At 36.5% G+C, this 17,543-nt stretch overlaps 1 protein-coding gene across 1 annotated transcript in view; it reads left to right on the top strand.

The window, feature by feature from the left end:
* Positions 1 to 17,543, top strand: part of BIRC6 (baculoviral IAP repeat containing 6) — a 157,671-nt gene that overhangs the window by 7,556 nt on the left and 132,572 nt on the right. The window contains exons 6-13 of the mRNA XM_027898852.1: positions 2,219 to 2,356; positions 2,770 to 2,963; positions 4,541 to 4,652; positions 5,883 to 5,965; positions 7,131 to 7,353; positions 7,455 to 7,615; positions 8,685 to 8,743; positions 9,434 to 10,828. Of these exons, the coding sequence (XP_027754653.1) occupies positions 2,219 to 2,356; positions 2,770 to 2,963; positions 4,541 to 4,652; positions 5,883 to 5,965; positions 7,131 to 7,353; positions 7,455 to 7,615; positions 8,685 to 8,743; positions 9,434 to 10,828 (2,365 nt within the window). The remainder of the gene's footprint in view (positions 1 to 2,218; positions 2,357 to 2,769; positions 2,964 to 4,540; positions 4,653 to 5,882; positions 5,966 to 7,130; positions 7,354 to 7,454; positions 7,616 to 8,684; positions 8,744 to 9,433; positions 10,829 to 17,543) is intronic.

Raw genomic sequence — 17,543 nt, forward strand, 5'->3', positions numbered from 1 at the left:
TTTTTTTTTTTTTTTTTTTTTTTTTTTTTTTTTTTTTTTTTTTTTTGGTGTTGTTGTTGTAGTTTTTTTTTGTATAGGCTTTCAGGGAAAGAAAGACAAAATCAGATAATATGGTGTTTCTACATGTGAAAAATTAGTGCTGGAATCTAAGTGTTCTAGCTAGGTCTGGTGGCCTAACAAAGGACTTTTCTCCCTGTAAACCTGGCTTCCCTTTTAGCTGTAACATGATACTTCCTGGTTTGAGCATTCAGTATCACTTTAAGAGAAGCTAATGTAGACATTTCTGCTTAGAGAGTAATGCTTAGAATTTTGTTGCATTTGTTTATCTTCAGCATTGTTGTAAAATATTTATGTGCTCTTGGAGTATTGAATAACAGGCACTTCTGGTACAAGAATGTGTGTTATATGTGAGGTTTTTAACTACTTGTCTTGAGTAGGAGCAACAGCAACAAAATGTTGCTCCACAGAGGTCACCAAAGAGAGCTTTCCAGGTTCCTCGGGCTTGCTGTCACTGGCATCATTTTTACACCTTTAGTGGGTTACTAAAGAATCTTGGTATGTGTGGCTGAGTGTGAAGAAAGTGACAGCGATCAGGCTTTCCTTTCCTAAGTTCTGCTGTCACTGCTTTGCAGTCTTAAATCATTCAATACAACCTATAAGTTTGTATCAGTTTTAACTAAAGATTCTTTGGTTCTAAAGAGTTTACAGACCCTTATTTCAAGGTTATGATACAGCACTTACTCTGTAAAGGTCCTTCTTGTAAAAAAAAATTGGAAATTATCTTTCAGTAGGAATAGATTTGGGAAGTTCATGGCCAAATCAGTGAGATAGGAAGCAAAACATTAGTTGTTTTCAGTTCTTTTAATTTTAAAGAGGAGCTAGCCCAGGTCTTGGAAACATTTAGTAAGTATTAAGCAAATATCATACAAACACGAGTCCATCTTTTTCATCCTAAAAAGTCAAGAACTTTTGTCCAAGCAAGAGTGGAGTTTTTTTGTTTGTCTCTGGAACTTTTCTGTGAATTTGTTTGCTTAATTTAAGTAGTCTTTTAATATGTTTGATCTGCTGGTAATGCAATGCATCTTCATGCATTTTTAATTGGCAGTATTGAGAAGTTATGAAGCTACTCTATGCTGTTTTCAAGTCCCCATAAAACACTGTAAATTTAGGAACTTCCACAATCTATCTGTTATTCTTCTGTCATCTGCAAGAAATTTGGGAAGCATGAGATGCCACCAGAATTGTAATTGTCTTTTTATTGAAATCTGAGAAACAGATACAGCCCTAGCTAGGGGACTGGTTTACCTTATTTCTGTCTTTCTTTCCCTGAACTTCCCAAGGATATAACCAAGGGGCCATTTGGTCCATTCTGTTTGGAACAATTTATGATTGGTTGGCTCTTGTCCTTGGGGAAATATTTCCCTGTGTTTGTAACTTGAAAAAAATTCCTATAATATTTTCCAGTAGTCAACCCACCTAACAGCAGATATAGAATACTCTGTGCTTTGCACATAGAGCATAACTTTACATCTTACCTGTCAACACGAAGTTAGCAGACAGAGGGATAAGCTGGAAACAAATGAGACTTGTAAGAAAAAGTCTATGAATGGATGTTTATAGCATTCTTTTTTAACTGCATTATTTCTGAGTTTTAAGTGTTTCTAGTTTCTAAACTAGCCTGGGTTTTTTTCTGCCTCACTTTTCAGCTTTGTTGTATTAGCATTTTAAGTAATTCACCTCTAATTTTGTTGCAATGTTGCTCTACTATCATCTAGTAGCTTTTTGAAGATACAAAACTACTCAGGAAAATGTCACTTTTTGACCCAGAAAAATGCTCTCACTTTTTGTCTGTAAAGCTGAGTGAATCCTTTTGAAGAGAGAGCATTGGGCAATTGATGTCTCCTTATTGCTTGTCTTTAGTATTTCTTCAGTTATAGTTGTTTACGTGACTGACTTGTTTAACATTTGGTAATATTGCCCTTGAGGGAACTTGTAGTAATTACTGTCATTATTGCTGAAGTTTATCTATTGATTGACCTACAAAGTAAAATTCGTAACAGCTACTCAACTCTGGGTCTTTTATGGGAATTATGCTGATATACTATATGATAAAGTAGGACATGACAAAAGTCGTTTCCTGGAGTAATGACCCAGGTGTAATTCCTGTCTGGAGTTGTTCCGTGTGGATGCTAACTTTGCTCGTACATCTGCATTTTAGGCTCAGCAGCTGTTATCTGCTTGCATAGAAAAAGTAGATGTTTCTAGCACAGAGGGATATGACTTGTTCATCACACAACTGAAGGATGGTTTAAAAAATACCTCACATGAAACAGCAGCAAATCATAAAGTTGCAAAGGTAAGAATTTGTCTCTCTACTGTCTCAGTGGATTCCCAAGTCTAATTTGTGTGTCTACCATTACTGAAACATACAAAATGTTTGACTTAGTGTGGTGGATTTTGTTTGGAGACAGTAGAAGATATTATGTTTCTTAGTTCCTCTGTGTGTAGCTTCATTTGTTAAGAGAACAAACAAGGTTAGTTTCTCACAGATAAAGTCAACTAATAAACCCAACTGAGCTTACAGTCTGAAATTACTGACTTTCCTTGCATTATGTATGTGTTGGTTTTGTCTGTCTGTTGTTGTGTTACTTCTTGATACCATGGGAGCATGGAAGACACGCGTTTGTTTTTGGTTTTGACACTTTTGTGATCTGTTTGTTGTTTAGATGTTACGATTTTAAAACCCAAACACTTCTTTTCTTAATATAGTGGGCAACGGTTACGTTCCACCTTCCTCATCATGTTTTGAAGTCTGTCGCTAGTGCCATTGTAAATGAACTCAAGAAGATAAATCAAAATATTGCTGCCTTACCTGTAGCATCCTCTGTGATGGATAGGTTATCTTACCTCTTACCCAGCGCACGACCAGAACTTGGTGTGGGACCTGGTCGATCTGTGGACAGGTATAGTAATACAAAATAAGTGATTAATTTGACCCCTTAGTTGTATCAGAATAAGCTTTTTTATGTCATTTAACAAAGGAATTAGTCCTATTCTGTACTTTGTTGCCCTTATGCATACAGCTAATTAACTGTTTAATGCACAATGTACCATACATGTTACTAAACTTAGCGAAGCCTTTGTGGATGCCACAAGACTATTTGGGTTTCAGCTTTATTGCCAGGCAAATTGAATTCACTTTGCTTTTAAATCCAGCATATACTTTCAGAAAGGTAACAATTGCAGCCTTAAATACAGCTTTGCAAAGCATATATGTGCTACTTCTGAACTCACTAGTCACCTGCTAAGTGTTTGGAGTCAGGGAAAATTTTGCCTCTCTTTCTGATCCAAGTGATAATGTACAAACAAGCAAGGAACCCATTATTTTAACCTTCATAAGCTAAGACTAGTTAGAATAGTAATAAATCTTCTAAATCTATAAATTAATTCCTTCATGAAAGTTTCTATGCGAATATTGTTTTGCAAGCACATTATCATTTCTTACAATTCAATATACTGAAATTGATTTCATCTCTTACTTTCCCTTCCCAAGCCTCCAGGTCTACCTGTACCTTGCCATATTGTATTTTGATTAGAGCTCTTCAAGATCTGTCTCTTAAGGTGGTATAATGTCAACACAACCCTTATGTGGGTGTTGCTAGAATACATTACTTCCTTGGCAGGAATATACCTGTTCTCTTATAAAACAGCAAAAATCTTCTTAAACTGAGGGGCAGAAACATGAAATGTGGCACCTGTCCATCTAGCAGAGTTTTTGGGATGCTGGAGAACAAAATTCTGTGAAGGGGAAAGAAAAACTGATACTCATTTCTTATGTTCTACTGCAGATGAGGGTCATGCACTGAGTGAAGGTGGAAAACTTCTTTGCCCTGTAGCTGTTGAGTTGCAAAGGAGTTCATGTTTTGTGACTTAGTAGTTTACATTTTTAAGTATTATAATATGTAGTGAGTGAGAAATGTTGGAGAGGTTTTCAGTTATTCAATTAAGCCTAAAATATCACTTTAGAGTGGTTTTAAATGTGCATATTCATATCTGTTCATATGAATATGCACAATAAATAAATCCAAACTTTTGGATTTATAAACTAATAAATCCAAATTTTTGCAGTAGTTGTCATGTTAAAAAACCCCACGATTCTCCAGTAGCTGGGCTAGATTTTCCATCTGCCTTAGATGCAGAGTGGCTTTGGGTATCTAATGCTATTCTGCAGTTAGATCAAATAGGCTACCTGGAAGCTTATTTTATTAATCTTTGCCTTTAAAGCTTATAGGTTGATATATTGCTTTTGCTCTTTTTCTGGGGATGTACTTTAGGCACCCAAGTGAGGGAAATTTGTAACTTTTCAGTAAAGGTTAATTATATTTTTAAGTATAAGTCATAGGTAACTGTGGTATTTTTAACAGTTACGAAAACGTTGAAAGCATCTCGTAAACTAAATTAATCTCATAAATTAAAAAAAGTTTATTTTTTTAATTTTAAGTGTCTATTTTGGGTAATGTAGAATTTTTCACCTTTCTAGGTCTTTGATGTATAGTGAAGCCAACAGGCGGGAGACATTCACTTCATGGCCTCACGTGGGTTATCGGTGGGCACAGCCAGATCCTATGGCTCAAGCTGGGTTCTATCACCAGGTAAAGGTTCAGTTGTTCTTAGTATTTGTTCCTGAGGTGAAGGTCTGAGGGGGCAGAGGAAAAAAGGTGTGGATTCTTTGTTGTTTGGTTTTTTTTAATGGATTCCTTCAGTGATGCATAAACCATAAAAACTTTGTCATTCAGCGCTTTTCTTTTGTTAAGTTTCAGGGGGTTTTGATGCCTTGAGATTGCTTCTCTTTTTTGTACAGATCACAGAAAACACTGTTCTGAATTTCAGCATATAAAACATTTCTAAGTATCAGATTGATCTGAGTTAAACAACAGTTATAGAGATGAAGTTGGTTATGTTGAATCTCTTTCTCATTGTTAGATTGTTGAGTAAACATCCTTTTCATATTACAAGTAAAGCAAAAAAAGCAATAAGCTTGACATTGGAGTTCTCTAAGCATACTTTCCTAGTAGAACTTGCACTGTATTGTAACAAACAGAGGTCCTAGATCACATTAAATTGTTGGGCTTAGTGAAAAATACAAACTCGACATTTTACTCTAATACTTCTGCTTATTTCTATTTTTCGTTCTTTGAAATTATTTCTACTTTAAAAGAAAATGGTATGGATTTATATAATGATGGGTGGGCAGTGCCTGTCATTTGACAGCAACGTTGTCTACCTCATGTCAACTACGAAGCCAGATAGGTGCAAGTGGATAAAGTTTTTGGAGGATTTCTTAAACTTGTACAGGAGGAGAAATTCAGGAAATTCATATATTGGAATTGCATCTGCATATTCCCAACCATGTCTTGAAACGAGGTCATGAAAATGCTAAATTTTAAATTTGGTTTTCCTCAGTTACTTCAGCCAGTGACAACTGTTCATTGCAGAGGAGCGACAGAGAATACTTTTATGTTCTAGGAGATTGGAAGGAATATTTTTTAACCTGTATTTATCCAAGATGCAGATGTACACTTATTCTGCTGCTGTTCTGTACTTTTTGAACCTTGAGAGCTCTTTCCAAACTAAAAAATATCAGTTCTGTTGTATGTCAGTGGTTTTTATCTAATGAGTTTCATGGATGTTGCCTCTGAATCACTTCTATAGTAATGTGGTGTATCCCTTTTTTATTTAATGTGAAATACTGCCACTTCATAGTACATAATTTTGGCCTGTTATATGTTTGATGTGGTGCTTTACTATGTCACTAGAAGGAAAGACTTGATCACCTAGTACATAGATGTATAAATTTCAAGTGTTTCTTCTCATTTTCATAGCCTGCTTCATCAGGAGATGACAGAGCCATGTGCTTTACCTGTAGTGTGTGCTTGGTGTGCTGGGAACCTACAGATGAACCTTGGTAAGTTTAATGATGTTTAAAGTAGACTTAATTCTGTGCAGAAGAGGTTGGAAATCCTTGAAGGACAAAAATCAACATTATCTCGATGGGATTTCTGGTGAGTTTAGGCTATGTCATTGACAAGAATGGGTTTCCAAAACGATTCCATGGAACAAATCACAAAATGATTTGCAGTAGTAGGTAGAATTTCTGTATAATACTAAACACAAAAAATTGTAGTTGGTTTTATTTTTTAATTCTGATTTGCTCTGTGATTTGAGATTGTTCCATGAAACAATTTGCAGGGATCTAAGCTCATTCTTCTGTGTGATTGTGACTAGATCACATCTCTCTTCAAGTCCATAAACTCCAATGGCCTTTCAGTGCATATTTACCTTTTATGTAAAGTTGCAACATCCATTACTAGTTTCCTGAATCATAAAATTGTGCATAGTGACAGAAATGCAGGACTTTATATTGATAGAAGAGTTCTTAACATAATTTTTGTCCTGATTATTTGGTAATTTGTAATTGTTACTTGAACGCATCAGATTCCTGACCTTTTTGAAACCTATCCTTTGTAATATCATCATCACAGTCTTTGTCTACTCCTTGTGACATAACATTTCCAGACATTTTGTAATTGTGTAATTGCTCTTGTCATTGCTCTGCTTTAGTTGTATATTGAAATTAGGGTTTTTTTCATGCTTCTTCATCAGTATGTTGTTCAGGACCTTTTTCATTTTTGTAGCTGTGAATGTTGAACTAAAGGCAAAACATTGCTTCTAAAGTTACTTGGAATGATATCTCGCTCATAACATTGGAATTCTAACGTACCTTCCGTAGAATTTAATCTGTGCTTTACTTCATGAGGACATGATAGGCTACTGCCTATAGAACAATTATGTTTGTTGAATGGACTACTTATATTAATAGCACTATGTGTAGACTCATCCATTTGAATGTGAATGTGCATTGAGTAATCAAAGGCCTTAATACAGTCTGCTCTTGAGAATCAGCAGGGAAAGCTGTGTTAGTAGCTTCAGAACTTTCTTGTATGGTTGACTGCAATACAGTTCAAAAAGTTCGTTTTCAGCTTCTCTTCTAGGGCTGAGCTCACGTATGATGTGTGTGTTTTTCACAGTAGGAAATCAATATTTGTTCTCTTTGTTTTTAACGTGAAAAGGTCTGAACATGAGAGACATTCCCCAAACTGCCCATTTGTCAAGGGTGAGCACACTCAGAATGTACCTCTTTCAGTCACACTGGCAACAAGTCCAGCACAATTTCCCTGCACAGATGGCACTGATAGAATAGCCTGCTTTGGATCTGGAAGTTGCCCTCATTTTCTAGCTGCTGCAACAAAACGAGGAAAGATCTGCATATGGGATGTTTCCAAGCTTATGAAGGTATGCAATACAAACAGTCCATTTTTATTAATTATTTACTGATTAAACATATCTCGATTCAAATCAAATACCTCTTCTGTTTTCTGTTTGTTATTTCTCAGGTCCACTTAAAATTTGAAATCAATGCATATGATCCAGCTATTGTGCAGCAACTTATGTTATCAGGAGAACAGAGCTCAGGGGTTGACTCAAGGAGACCAACACTAGCATGGTTAGAAGATTCATCTAGCTGCTCAGATATACCAAAATTAGAAGGAGACAGGTATGCCAATCTACTGAATTAGAAATATGAAATGCTGCTGTTTAAGTGGTAAATGCCATTTAGTTGTTACACTTTGTCAAACAAAAGATTGGTAAACTTTTTTTTTCATGGACATAATATTTTTAGTCACTGTATATCTGTACACAATTCAGTGTTTGAAAAGTAGTAATCTAAATTTCTATTTTTAAAACCAGTTTTCTGCTATTCCAGTTTAACACTCCTCTAGCAGAGAGATTGCAGATCTCATTGCTGCCCTGTGCTAATGTTTCAGAGGCAGAGAAAAAAGAGAAAGGAGTATAAGCTTTGGATCAGTTTTTGGAGTTTTATTTTAGTTATGAATTATCCATTTCAGTGCAATCATACTGCTCACAACTAAGATCTTTTACTTCACTTAACCTGTATGGAATTTACTATGACATTCCCACTCAAAGGGAAGCTGGATGAGAATCAAAGTATTGAATTGTCTCTGTCATGTTGTGAAGATCAGGTTTGAACCAAAAGAGATGTGTTTCTTGAATGTGAGGAGCAAGCACCCAGTTTGTTGAAATTTGAGGATCTGACTTGGTACTGTGAGTAGTTGTACCTGAAGCTGCAAAGGCATTACTATTCTTCCTGTGTGTAAGGAGCCTGTAATAGGAAATAATTTCTTATATTGGAAAAGCCAGATGCATAAATTATTCATATATTCTTAGAATTACTAAATGACCTATTTCTCATGAAGAAGTTTCTTGAACAGAATCTGCTTTTATCAAAAAATTGTTAATCTGGTAGTATTTTTAGAAGCAGTACACTGGCTTTCATTTTAATTGCATTTATGTCTGAATTGTAGGAAATACAATAGTAGAATGAGGCAAACAAAAAGCTGGTCTACTGTTTTGATAATGGAGGAAAAAAGGATTTATGTTTTTAGTGTCTGTGGTGAACTGATCAATGGTTCTACAGTGCCAACTAAAAGGAATGGCCAGTTACAATAAACATTAGTTTTTTACAATTTTTAAAAATAATTTAATTGAAGATAAGCATGCAGTTACTGTATACAATCATGTATTTTTATTATTTTTTTTTTCAGTGATGACCTACTGGAGGATTCAGACAGTGAAGAGCATTCCAGATCGGAATCTGTGACAGGTAGGTTATGTCTGATCTATGTAATAGTTGAGAGGTCGGAGGGGAAATTGTTCTTCTCAGGTTTTTAAAAAAAGTCTGTTAAAACCAATGACATTATATTCACAATATTAAAAAAAAAAAAAAAAGAAAAATATTTACTTTGAAAGCAATTACCGGTATTTAAGTCACTGTTAGTGTGTTGGAAATATTACACACAGGAGAAAAGAAAAGCCCTACTTTCTTGGTTAATAAATGTCTTATTTGACAACAATCATTGCTTATCTTGCTGTCAATAAAGCACACAAATCAAGATGAAAGAACTTTCTTAGAACAAGAACAAATTGCAGCTGTACAATTTAAATTTAGGGGATTGCCAGAAAGAGTTGCTATGTCTTGTTTCCGTGTGGGTATGCAGTTTGATAAAGTATTTCTCTTCCTGAATAAAGATCTCATATAGAAGCAGAACAGTGCTGTGCTTGGTGTTCTTGTCATGTTCTTAGAGGTTTAATCAGAAATTTTGATGGGAGGGAGGATTGCGTTATTTTTCATAATCCAGTTTAAGTCTTTGAGTAAAGATGAGCAAGTGGGGAAAAAAAAGAGCACGAGATGCAAAGATTTTACTTTGTTTTTCAACAAACAGTAGTATGTGCAATATTATTCCTTTTTTTTTTTTTAAGCCTATGTATTATGTTCAACATTTTTGCTTTAAAGGGCATACATCACAAAAAGAAACTATGGAAGTCAGCCTTGATATAACAGCTCTCAGCGTTCTTCAGCAACCTGAAAAACTTCAGTGGGAAATTGTTGCAAATGTTCTGGAAGACACGGTTAAAGATCTAGAAGAACTTGGGGCAAATCCCTGTTTGGCCAACTGTAAGAGCGAAAAGATGAAGGAAAAACATCTAGAACAACACAACATTCCCTTTCCTTGTTTATTAGCTGGAGGTCTATTAACATACAAATCACCTGCTACCTCTCCTGTTAGCAGTAACTCTCAGAGATCACTGGATGGTTTAAGTAGGACTCGAGGTGAGAGTGTCTCAGAACAGGGATCAACTGACAATGAATCCTGCACTAATTCAGAACTGAATTCCCCTCTGGTAAGGAGGACTTTGCCTGTATTGTTGCTATACAGCATTAAGGAGTCTGATGAAAAAGCAGGAAAACTCTTTTCACAGATGAACAATATTATGAGTAAAAGTATACATGATGATGGTTTCACAGTTCCACAGATCATTGAAATGGAGCTGGACAGTCAGGAACAATTGCTGTTGCAGGATCCCCCTGTGACTTACATTCAGCAGTTTGCAGATGCTGCAGCCAACCTAACATCTCCGGACTCGGACAAGTGGAGCTCCATGGTTCCCAAGCCTGGGACTTTGGTTCAGTGCCTGCGTCTGCCAAAGTTTGCAGAGGAGGAGAACCTGTGTGTAGATTCAATCACACCTTGTGCAGATGGAGTTCATCTATTAGTAGGACTGAGGACTTGTCCTGTCGAATCTCTGAGTGCAATAAATCAAGTAGAGGCCTTGAATAATTTAAATAAATTAAACTCGGCACTATGTAATAGAAGGAAGGGGGAACTAGAATCAAGTCTCGCTGTAGTGAATGGCACGAGTATTGATGTGATCCAGCATGAGTCACCAGCAGATGTACCAACTCCTTTAATTATTCAACCTGAACAGAGAAGTGTTAGTGGTGGATACCTAGTGCTTTATAAGATGAATTATGCCACTAGAGTAGTTACTCTAGAGGAGGAACCAGTAAAAATCCAGCATATCAAAGACCCCCAAGACACAATTACCTCAATGATTTTGCTCCCACCAGACATATTGGATAATCGAGAGGACGACTGTGAGGAGCCTGTAGAGGAAATACAATTAACTTCTAAAAATGGCAGTGGGAGAGAAAGAAGATCTGAGATCTCTACTCTTGGACACCTGGTAATAACTACTCAGGGAGGATATGTAAAAATATTAGATCTTTCGAACTTTGAAATTCTGGCCAAAGTGGAGCCACCTAAAAAAGAGGGCACTGAGGAACCAGATATGTTTGTCTCTGTGATATACTGTTCGGGCACAGACAGATTATGTGCATGCACCAAAGGTAAGACTATTCTTTAATTTATTTTTTAATTATTGATTTTTCTGTATTTGGATTATATTACAGACTTGACAACCGAAATTTCAGAACAATAATAGGTAAATTGTATTGAATTTACGTAGAGTTTAATTCTGGTCTAGGAAGCATGGACTCTAGTTAATTCCTCACCTTAAATGTAGATTTTCATCTCTAGAATGGCAAGAATTCTTGCTTGTGTCCAAGGTACTGGTAAATTTGACCTTGTAGAGGCACAAATTTTCTTAAGTCCAAAACAAATAAAAGTAGTTTTTGTAATTATTTCTATGCTAAAGAAATCACATTTCTGAAAAATGTCTCCTGTCTGTAATTGATGACATTCAAGAGGATAGAAAAAATGTTTTTATACCTTATTCCGATGGTCATTTGTATCTTCATTCAGGTAGTGTGCTGCTGGTTCTGCTTCAGCTTTTTGCAATTGGGATTGTAGTTTCTTGAGTGTGAGAGCCAGATTATCCATGCAGGATTATTAAATCTCTTTTTCCAAATGAGCACAAGACATACTGGGGAAGGAGGTGCAGGTAGGAGGGGAGTGTAACTCAAGTTCAGGCAACAGGTACTTCATGGAAGTCCCTAAACCACCACACAACTCCCACTTCCCTTGTGTCACACTGGACCAGTGGAAACGGCTCTGCCTGTCATCCAGCTGAGTTCCTCCACGCACCAGTGTTTTATTTAGTTTTCTTGCAGTTGAATGCAGCTCTGGTAGAAATGCTTAGGCTCTCAGAGGGGCTAAGCTGATGGGATGATTCATACATTTCAAATTAATTCCCACCAATATCATGTTGAACTTTCTACTAGAAAAATTTAAATCAATACCTTTCCTTCTTTGGAAATCACATTGATTACGCAGTCCTCCTATGAGTAGTTGTTAAATCAGATTTACCTGGTGTTGCCAACAGATAAAGTCAAGCTTAGTGTAACAATCTCAGTTTTGTTAAGGGCTCCATGTTTATCACTTACCTGCCTGGAGTTTTAGAAGTGGAAATTTTAGATTTGCTTATTCAATACGATTGAAAACATTGTATGTTAGCAACTAGTATTTATATTTGCAGATTCCCAATGGTAACATTCCTATTTACTAAATTGTTCTCTTTTCATAACTGCTTTTGAAGAAATGTCTGTTAAACCGTTTCAGCTGTATTTAATAATGCACACTTTTTCCTAGTTAAAATGGAACTGAAAGGTTAATTGCCTTTGAAAACTATTAGTATATCATATCCATGTCATAATGTTTTTACCTGTACTTAGCTGATCAAACTGCAAGCTCATTACAAAGAACTTCAAACCATGCTAAGGTGTTTTTTTTTTTATCTACAGCATTGTATTACTATTAAGTTCTGCCTTGAGTAAAATCTGTTTTGTCTTCCTTGATAAGAGTTAAAGAGCTTATTTTTACTCTTCATTGTACTTTCCCATCAGCTGTGTGTACGGTCCTTTTATTCTTGTAGCATTTGGTGTAAGATAACAGGTCTGTTGAGTTGGAAGCATTTATTCTGTGTGTGTTGGAGTATTTGTCTCAGCCTAGACAACCACCATCTCTGTTACTGACTGGAGGATACTTCATCTTCCTCATGATAGACAAGAACATCATTCTGCTTATTCAATAAATCTCTCTGAGTATTTTAATATCCATCTAGTAATTTATAAATAGCTTTGCTGAGACTTCTTTTGTTCCTGCTACCTTGAAGATGACTGAGATTTGGGGGTTTTATTTCTGTAGACCAGTATGCTGCAGGTATCTCTCGGCCTGCAAGTTTCCTATCTTGAATATAGTACTTTGATTACTTTAAAAAAAAATCCATTGATTATTCTTATCTCTTATTCACACCCATTGCACCTCTAGTTGGAACTTCCATCTTCTGCTCTGCAGTCATATTAGAATGGACTTTGGAATTCGTTATTTTTATTGAGTAAATGTCTTTAGAAGCTTTCAATTTCTCTTCCTTACTTAACATTTCAGTCACTTTTCCTGGTGTAATTTTTCTCACTTTCAAAAAATTAGGTCCCGAAGCCATCATAAATATTTAGGGATCAGTGTCCATAAGAAGTCTGGATTTGGTGCTAGATATGTTTGAAGCCTCAGAGTCAAAACATTTATGCTAAAATGTGAAGCTTTGTAAAGGATGACTTGATCTGAAATGTTTATAAATAACTGTAAGGCATGAAATTTGGGAACACTAAAAGAAAAAACAAATCAAGAACCTCAACTATTAATATAACTTTTTAAATCCTGTATCCTGTTGTACATTTGAATACCTTCTTATATGGAATAAGTTTTGCGTAATTTTTGTTGTCTTGAATCGTAATCATCCTTTAAACTTTCTGCTGTGAATGCATAAAATTTCTTCCTTAGCTGCTGGATGGGTTTTTTTAATTATTGTTATTTTTTCACAAATGCAGTTTTCCTAGGCTTCTTCCAATATTCTTGCAAAATCAGTTAGAGGTCTTTAATCCTCTTGTGTTTATTACCACATATAGGATGGTGCCTGCAGTCTGACAGCATTAGGAAGATACGTTTTGAAAGTAGAATAACAGTATTCACAGTATTCAACATCAATCCTTCTAGAGAGAAGCTTGTAGTGCAAAGACGTAGGTGAAAATGTTGAGTAGAAGTTTTGGAACATACGCATGTTGGAAATGCTTGGAAGTTGTTGGAAAACTGTTCAGGAATATAAGCTGAGCAAAATGTTCTTTCCTCTTTATTTGTTTGGATGGTGAGGGCAGGCAAAGATAGACTTTAATACCTGAAAGTTTTGGATGCAGAAAAACCTTTCTTTTTTTCTGCTTCTCCTACTGCATCATAAAATTTTTCCGTGGCTGCCTTTTAGATATGACTGAAAAGGAACCTCTGTGTGAATGGGTGCTTAGATTTGGAGTAGTTTCATGTAGAGATGTTTCAGACCTGCATTTGATGTCATCAGTCCTTGTGAGTCCCACTTCAAAATGTTACCTCTCGTTGTCAGCTTCAGGTACTTCCCTGTTTCTGCAGTGATTACCTGAAGTTGACCTCTTGGAAGAAGTGTGCAAGTATATTCTTGGTTCCAGTTCTGTTAAACAAACATGATGGACTTCAATCTCTTTGTATTTTGCTTTCTTCTCTTCTCTTCCCCTTGGTCAAGGTAGACTATAGTTAATATTCCTCTTAGTAGTACTTTGTGTGCTATCATATGAGGGTTTAAGGGATCAGATATGGTCTGTTGTGGATGCATAAATTTCCAGAGCTACAGTTGTCACTGTCTTTCTGATATCTCAGTTTTCATCTTACCTTTTTTTTTTTTTAAATTGGAGTCCTACTAAAAAATTACTTAAGAAAGTGTTCCACCTCATAGGTTCTACTTTTTTCCTTTGGTGAATTTGTTTTGGTTTGTTTCCTTACTTAAGCTGCTTAGCTGTGTTTATCATTCAGACAGTTTTGTTGACCTTTGCTTTGAAATATGAAATTAGGTAGGAAAATGGACATAGCTGAAACGTACCTGATTTAGTTCAGTATAAAGATGCAAATCTCTGCTTGTGCTTTGTTTTGGCAGTTTTGTAATTTGTCCATATTTGTGTTTCTGGGAATCTTTTTAAAAGGTCATAAAGATTTGTTAATTTTCTGTCTTTCATTGCTATTGATGTTCTCCTCTGTGAAGCTCTCTGAAGAAATATTAAATAGGAAGCTGTGGTGGCATTTCAAACAAATGCTATAAAAAGTGGAAACGTTTGTGGTGTTCTGGTGAAGAGGGTACTTCCTGCACATGCTGTCTGATTTGAGCAGGTGTTAAAATCCGTACCATCTCTTTGCTTGAACTCCTAGTGAGTGAAGCATTGCTGGATTGTGCTCACCTGACATTTTCAGTGTGTTACATTATAACATTTCAAAGGTGTTACATTATAACAAGAGTTTTTCTTGTCACTCCCCTTTGTTAGAAAAAGTATTTTTTCAGGCTGGAGTTTGATGTGTCAAAAATGAGTTGTCTGTGATGATAACTTCCTATGGCAAGGCTGGGCGGAACTGAATGGCATTTTGATACATTTGAGAACTGATTCCTCTGGATCTTGTACCTTTCGTTTATAGCAGATTTCTTGCTCTTGAGTTGTAAGTACACTCTGTAGCTTTTTTTCTGGTTTAGTTTGGATATCTTATTTGTGTCTTCTTTGTCATTAGGCTTTGTCAGCCTTTTATACTGTGTATTTGGAGTTCAAGAATCAATTTAGTATTTTCAATCTTCTACCTTCTTAGGCAATGGAGTCTAATAGGATTGGGGAGAGATCAAGTTTTTACACATCAAAATTAGTGTTGGAAGCAATGCTGAAAGATCATCTTTAAGTCAGGATCAATTACACTTGCATATTCAGAAGAAGAGTACTGAACGTCCTGGTTTTGAGCATCTTCAATATGGAGATTTAACAGCCTACTCATGAAATTTCTTCTACTGCATGCTGTCCTTGATGACGATTTTTCCCCTAGTGTTTAGCCTGCATCATCTTTGCTCATTGGAGCCATACTAGTTGTACTATTCATTAGGAACATGGCAAAGAGATTTCTTCAAAAAAGAAGGGGAAAACAGAGTTTATTTAGATGCTGTTCTTCTGCAATAATTTATTTTCTTAAGCTGAGTATCCCTAATCCTTTTAAACTATCCTTAGGGATTTTAAAAGGAAAGAAAAAAAAAAATCCCCAACCCTTACTTACCCCTCCCAAAAGACCTGCTCAAGTCAGTCCTCATCTTTCTTGATGAGATACCCAAAACCGAGCACAGTAATCCTACAGATGTCTTTGAACAGAAGAATTCCTTAAGCAGCTCTGCAGTCTGTACATACCATGTGCATGTATACATAATGGAATGTTTGCACTTTGGAGCAGGAAATTGAATGAGGTTTATCTTCTGACTCACAAGAACCTCTTTTGCAGAACTGCTGGCTAGCTGATTTCTCTTCATTCCATAATAGCTCTTTTAATTATTTCTTGCTAGGCATAGTAACTTTCACTTGCCCCTGTTCAATTGCATTCTATTTTTCCATAAGTTGGGATGAAATTGTGTAGCTAAAATCTCCAAGAATGGTGTGAATTGTGTTGGAGTGAGGTTTTGGGATAGCTTTCTTGATGACATTTTCCAGGTGTTCTGAACTTGCACATTTAGAGCTGACCCTTTCTCAACAGCCCAGTATCAAGAGAAGGAGGGGGACTGTAAGTCCCCTTTAGTGCATAGTGTCCTGTGATAGGGCTTAGTTTTCCAGTTCCCTTTAACTGTGTGGATATTGTTTAACTATGTCCTTCAGTTGTGATTTGCTGATGATGATTGTGTCATTCTTCCAGACTCCTTTCTAAGTGCAGGATACATTCAGGATACTGAACATCTCACCAGCTTGGCTTTGACTGCAGTGGCCTAGTCTCTGACACGTTCTGTAGCTTGTGCCAGTGCTGCTTTCCTTGAACCAGTAACTGTTCTGCCAGAAGGAAGCTTGTGGTTTATCTGAATGGATTTATGATTCTTGTGTTCTGTTTGTATTGCCCACCAGGTTCTCGAGTCCATGAAAATTGCAGATCTTAAATACACTTAAGAATTAAATTACCAGTGTTTTGGTTTTGTTACCTCATTTTGGGGGGAAATATTATGGTGCTGGTTTTCCACTTGTCTCCTTTGTGATAAGTAAGTCAGTATCAGCTTTCATATCTCCTTGGTAGTGCAAGAGAAGTATTTATTTGCCTCTTCAAAGTGATGCTGTAAGACTCCAACACTCGAGCTCTGAGTTCACTAAAGGGGTTTTACTTTAAAAGTATACAAGGCTCCAGCAATATCCACCCTCTGGATATATTAGAAGAGCCTTCAGTTCTTTTAACACATTAAGAGACATCACAAAGGAGAAAAGCTGCACACGTATCCTCAGGAGGTACTTTTACTGGCAAATGTTAGAAAATATGAGTACTTGGCAAAAGTTTAAAGGGCAACATTCAACCAAAATTAAGTATTCCCCAAAGCATTGACTTAGCACATGCTAACCCATACAGTTTAGCATAATCCAACTCATCTGGTCTCAAGCTATGCAAAATGTTAAGAGAGGAGATTAAGAGAAGAAATAAAGAGAGAGAAAAAGAAAATTATAGCTGCCACCCAGAGTCCTGTACAAGTCCAGCTTCCATGTCTCCAGGTAGCAGGGTTCAAACTTCATGGAGAGCACATGTTGCTGGGTTTATGTGCTTTGGCCCCCCTGTGGCCACATCCCACCCCCTGCCTCGCCCCACAATCAGAAGTGGTGCACTTAATTGTACCAACCATTCTGGGGCTGGGTTGTAGGCTCTGAGTTGTGGTGTGGGCAGTGCTCAGAGACTGACAGCTGTTCCAGGGCTGGGTTATGGGATGGGGCATCACCTCACCTTTGTGAGATTCGACCTGTTCCTTCCCCCACGCATACTTGAATTGGTCCGACCACTAATTAATACAATAATGCAGTGTCTCACAGATGCAAGCAGAGAAGTCTTCAGATAAACTGCTGCTTGCTATGCTTGCCACATGGCTAGAACTTGAAAGCACTAGATGAGCCGCTATTTCAGACTAGTACTGTGAACAGTGAGCCAGTAGTAATATCCAAAAAAAAAAAAAAAGCAGCATTGAGTTTCGCAAAATTTTTTCACTGGCACGTGACTATATGAACTGCAGTATCATTGAAACAAATAATGAAGCATGCATCATCAGAA

Source organism: Empidonax traillii, unplaced genomic scaffold, assembly GCF_003031625.1.
Source record: "Empidonax traillii isolate 1590-97213 ecotype Southwest subspecies unplaced genomic scaffold, ASM303162v1 scaffold626:size867168, whole genome shotgun sequence".
Taxonomy (NCBI): Eukaryota; Metazoa; Chordata; class Aves; order Passeriformes; family Tyrannidae; genus Empidonax; species Empidonax traillii.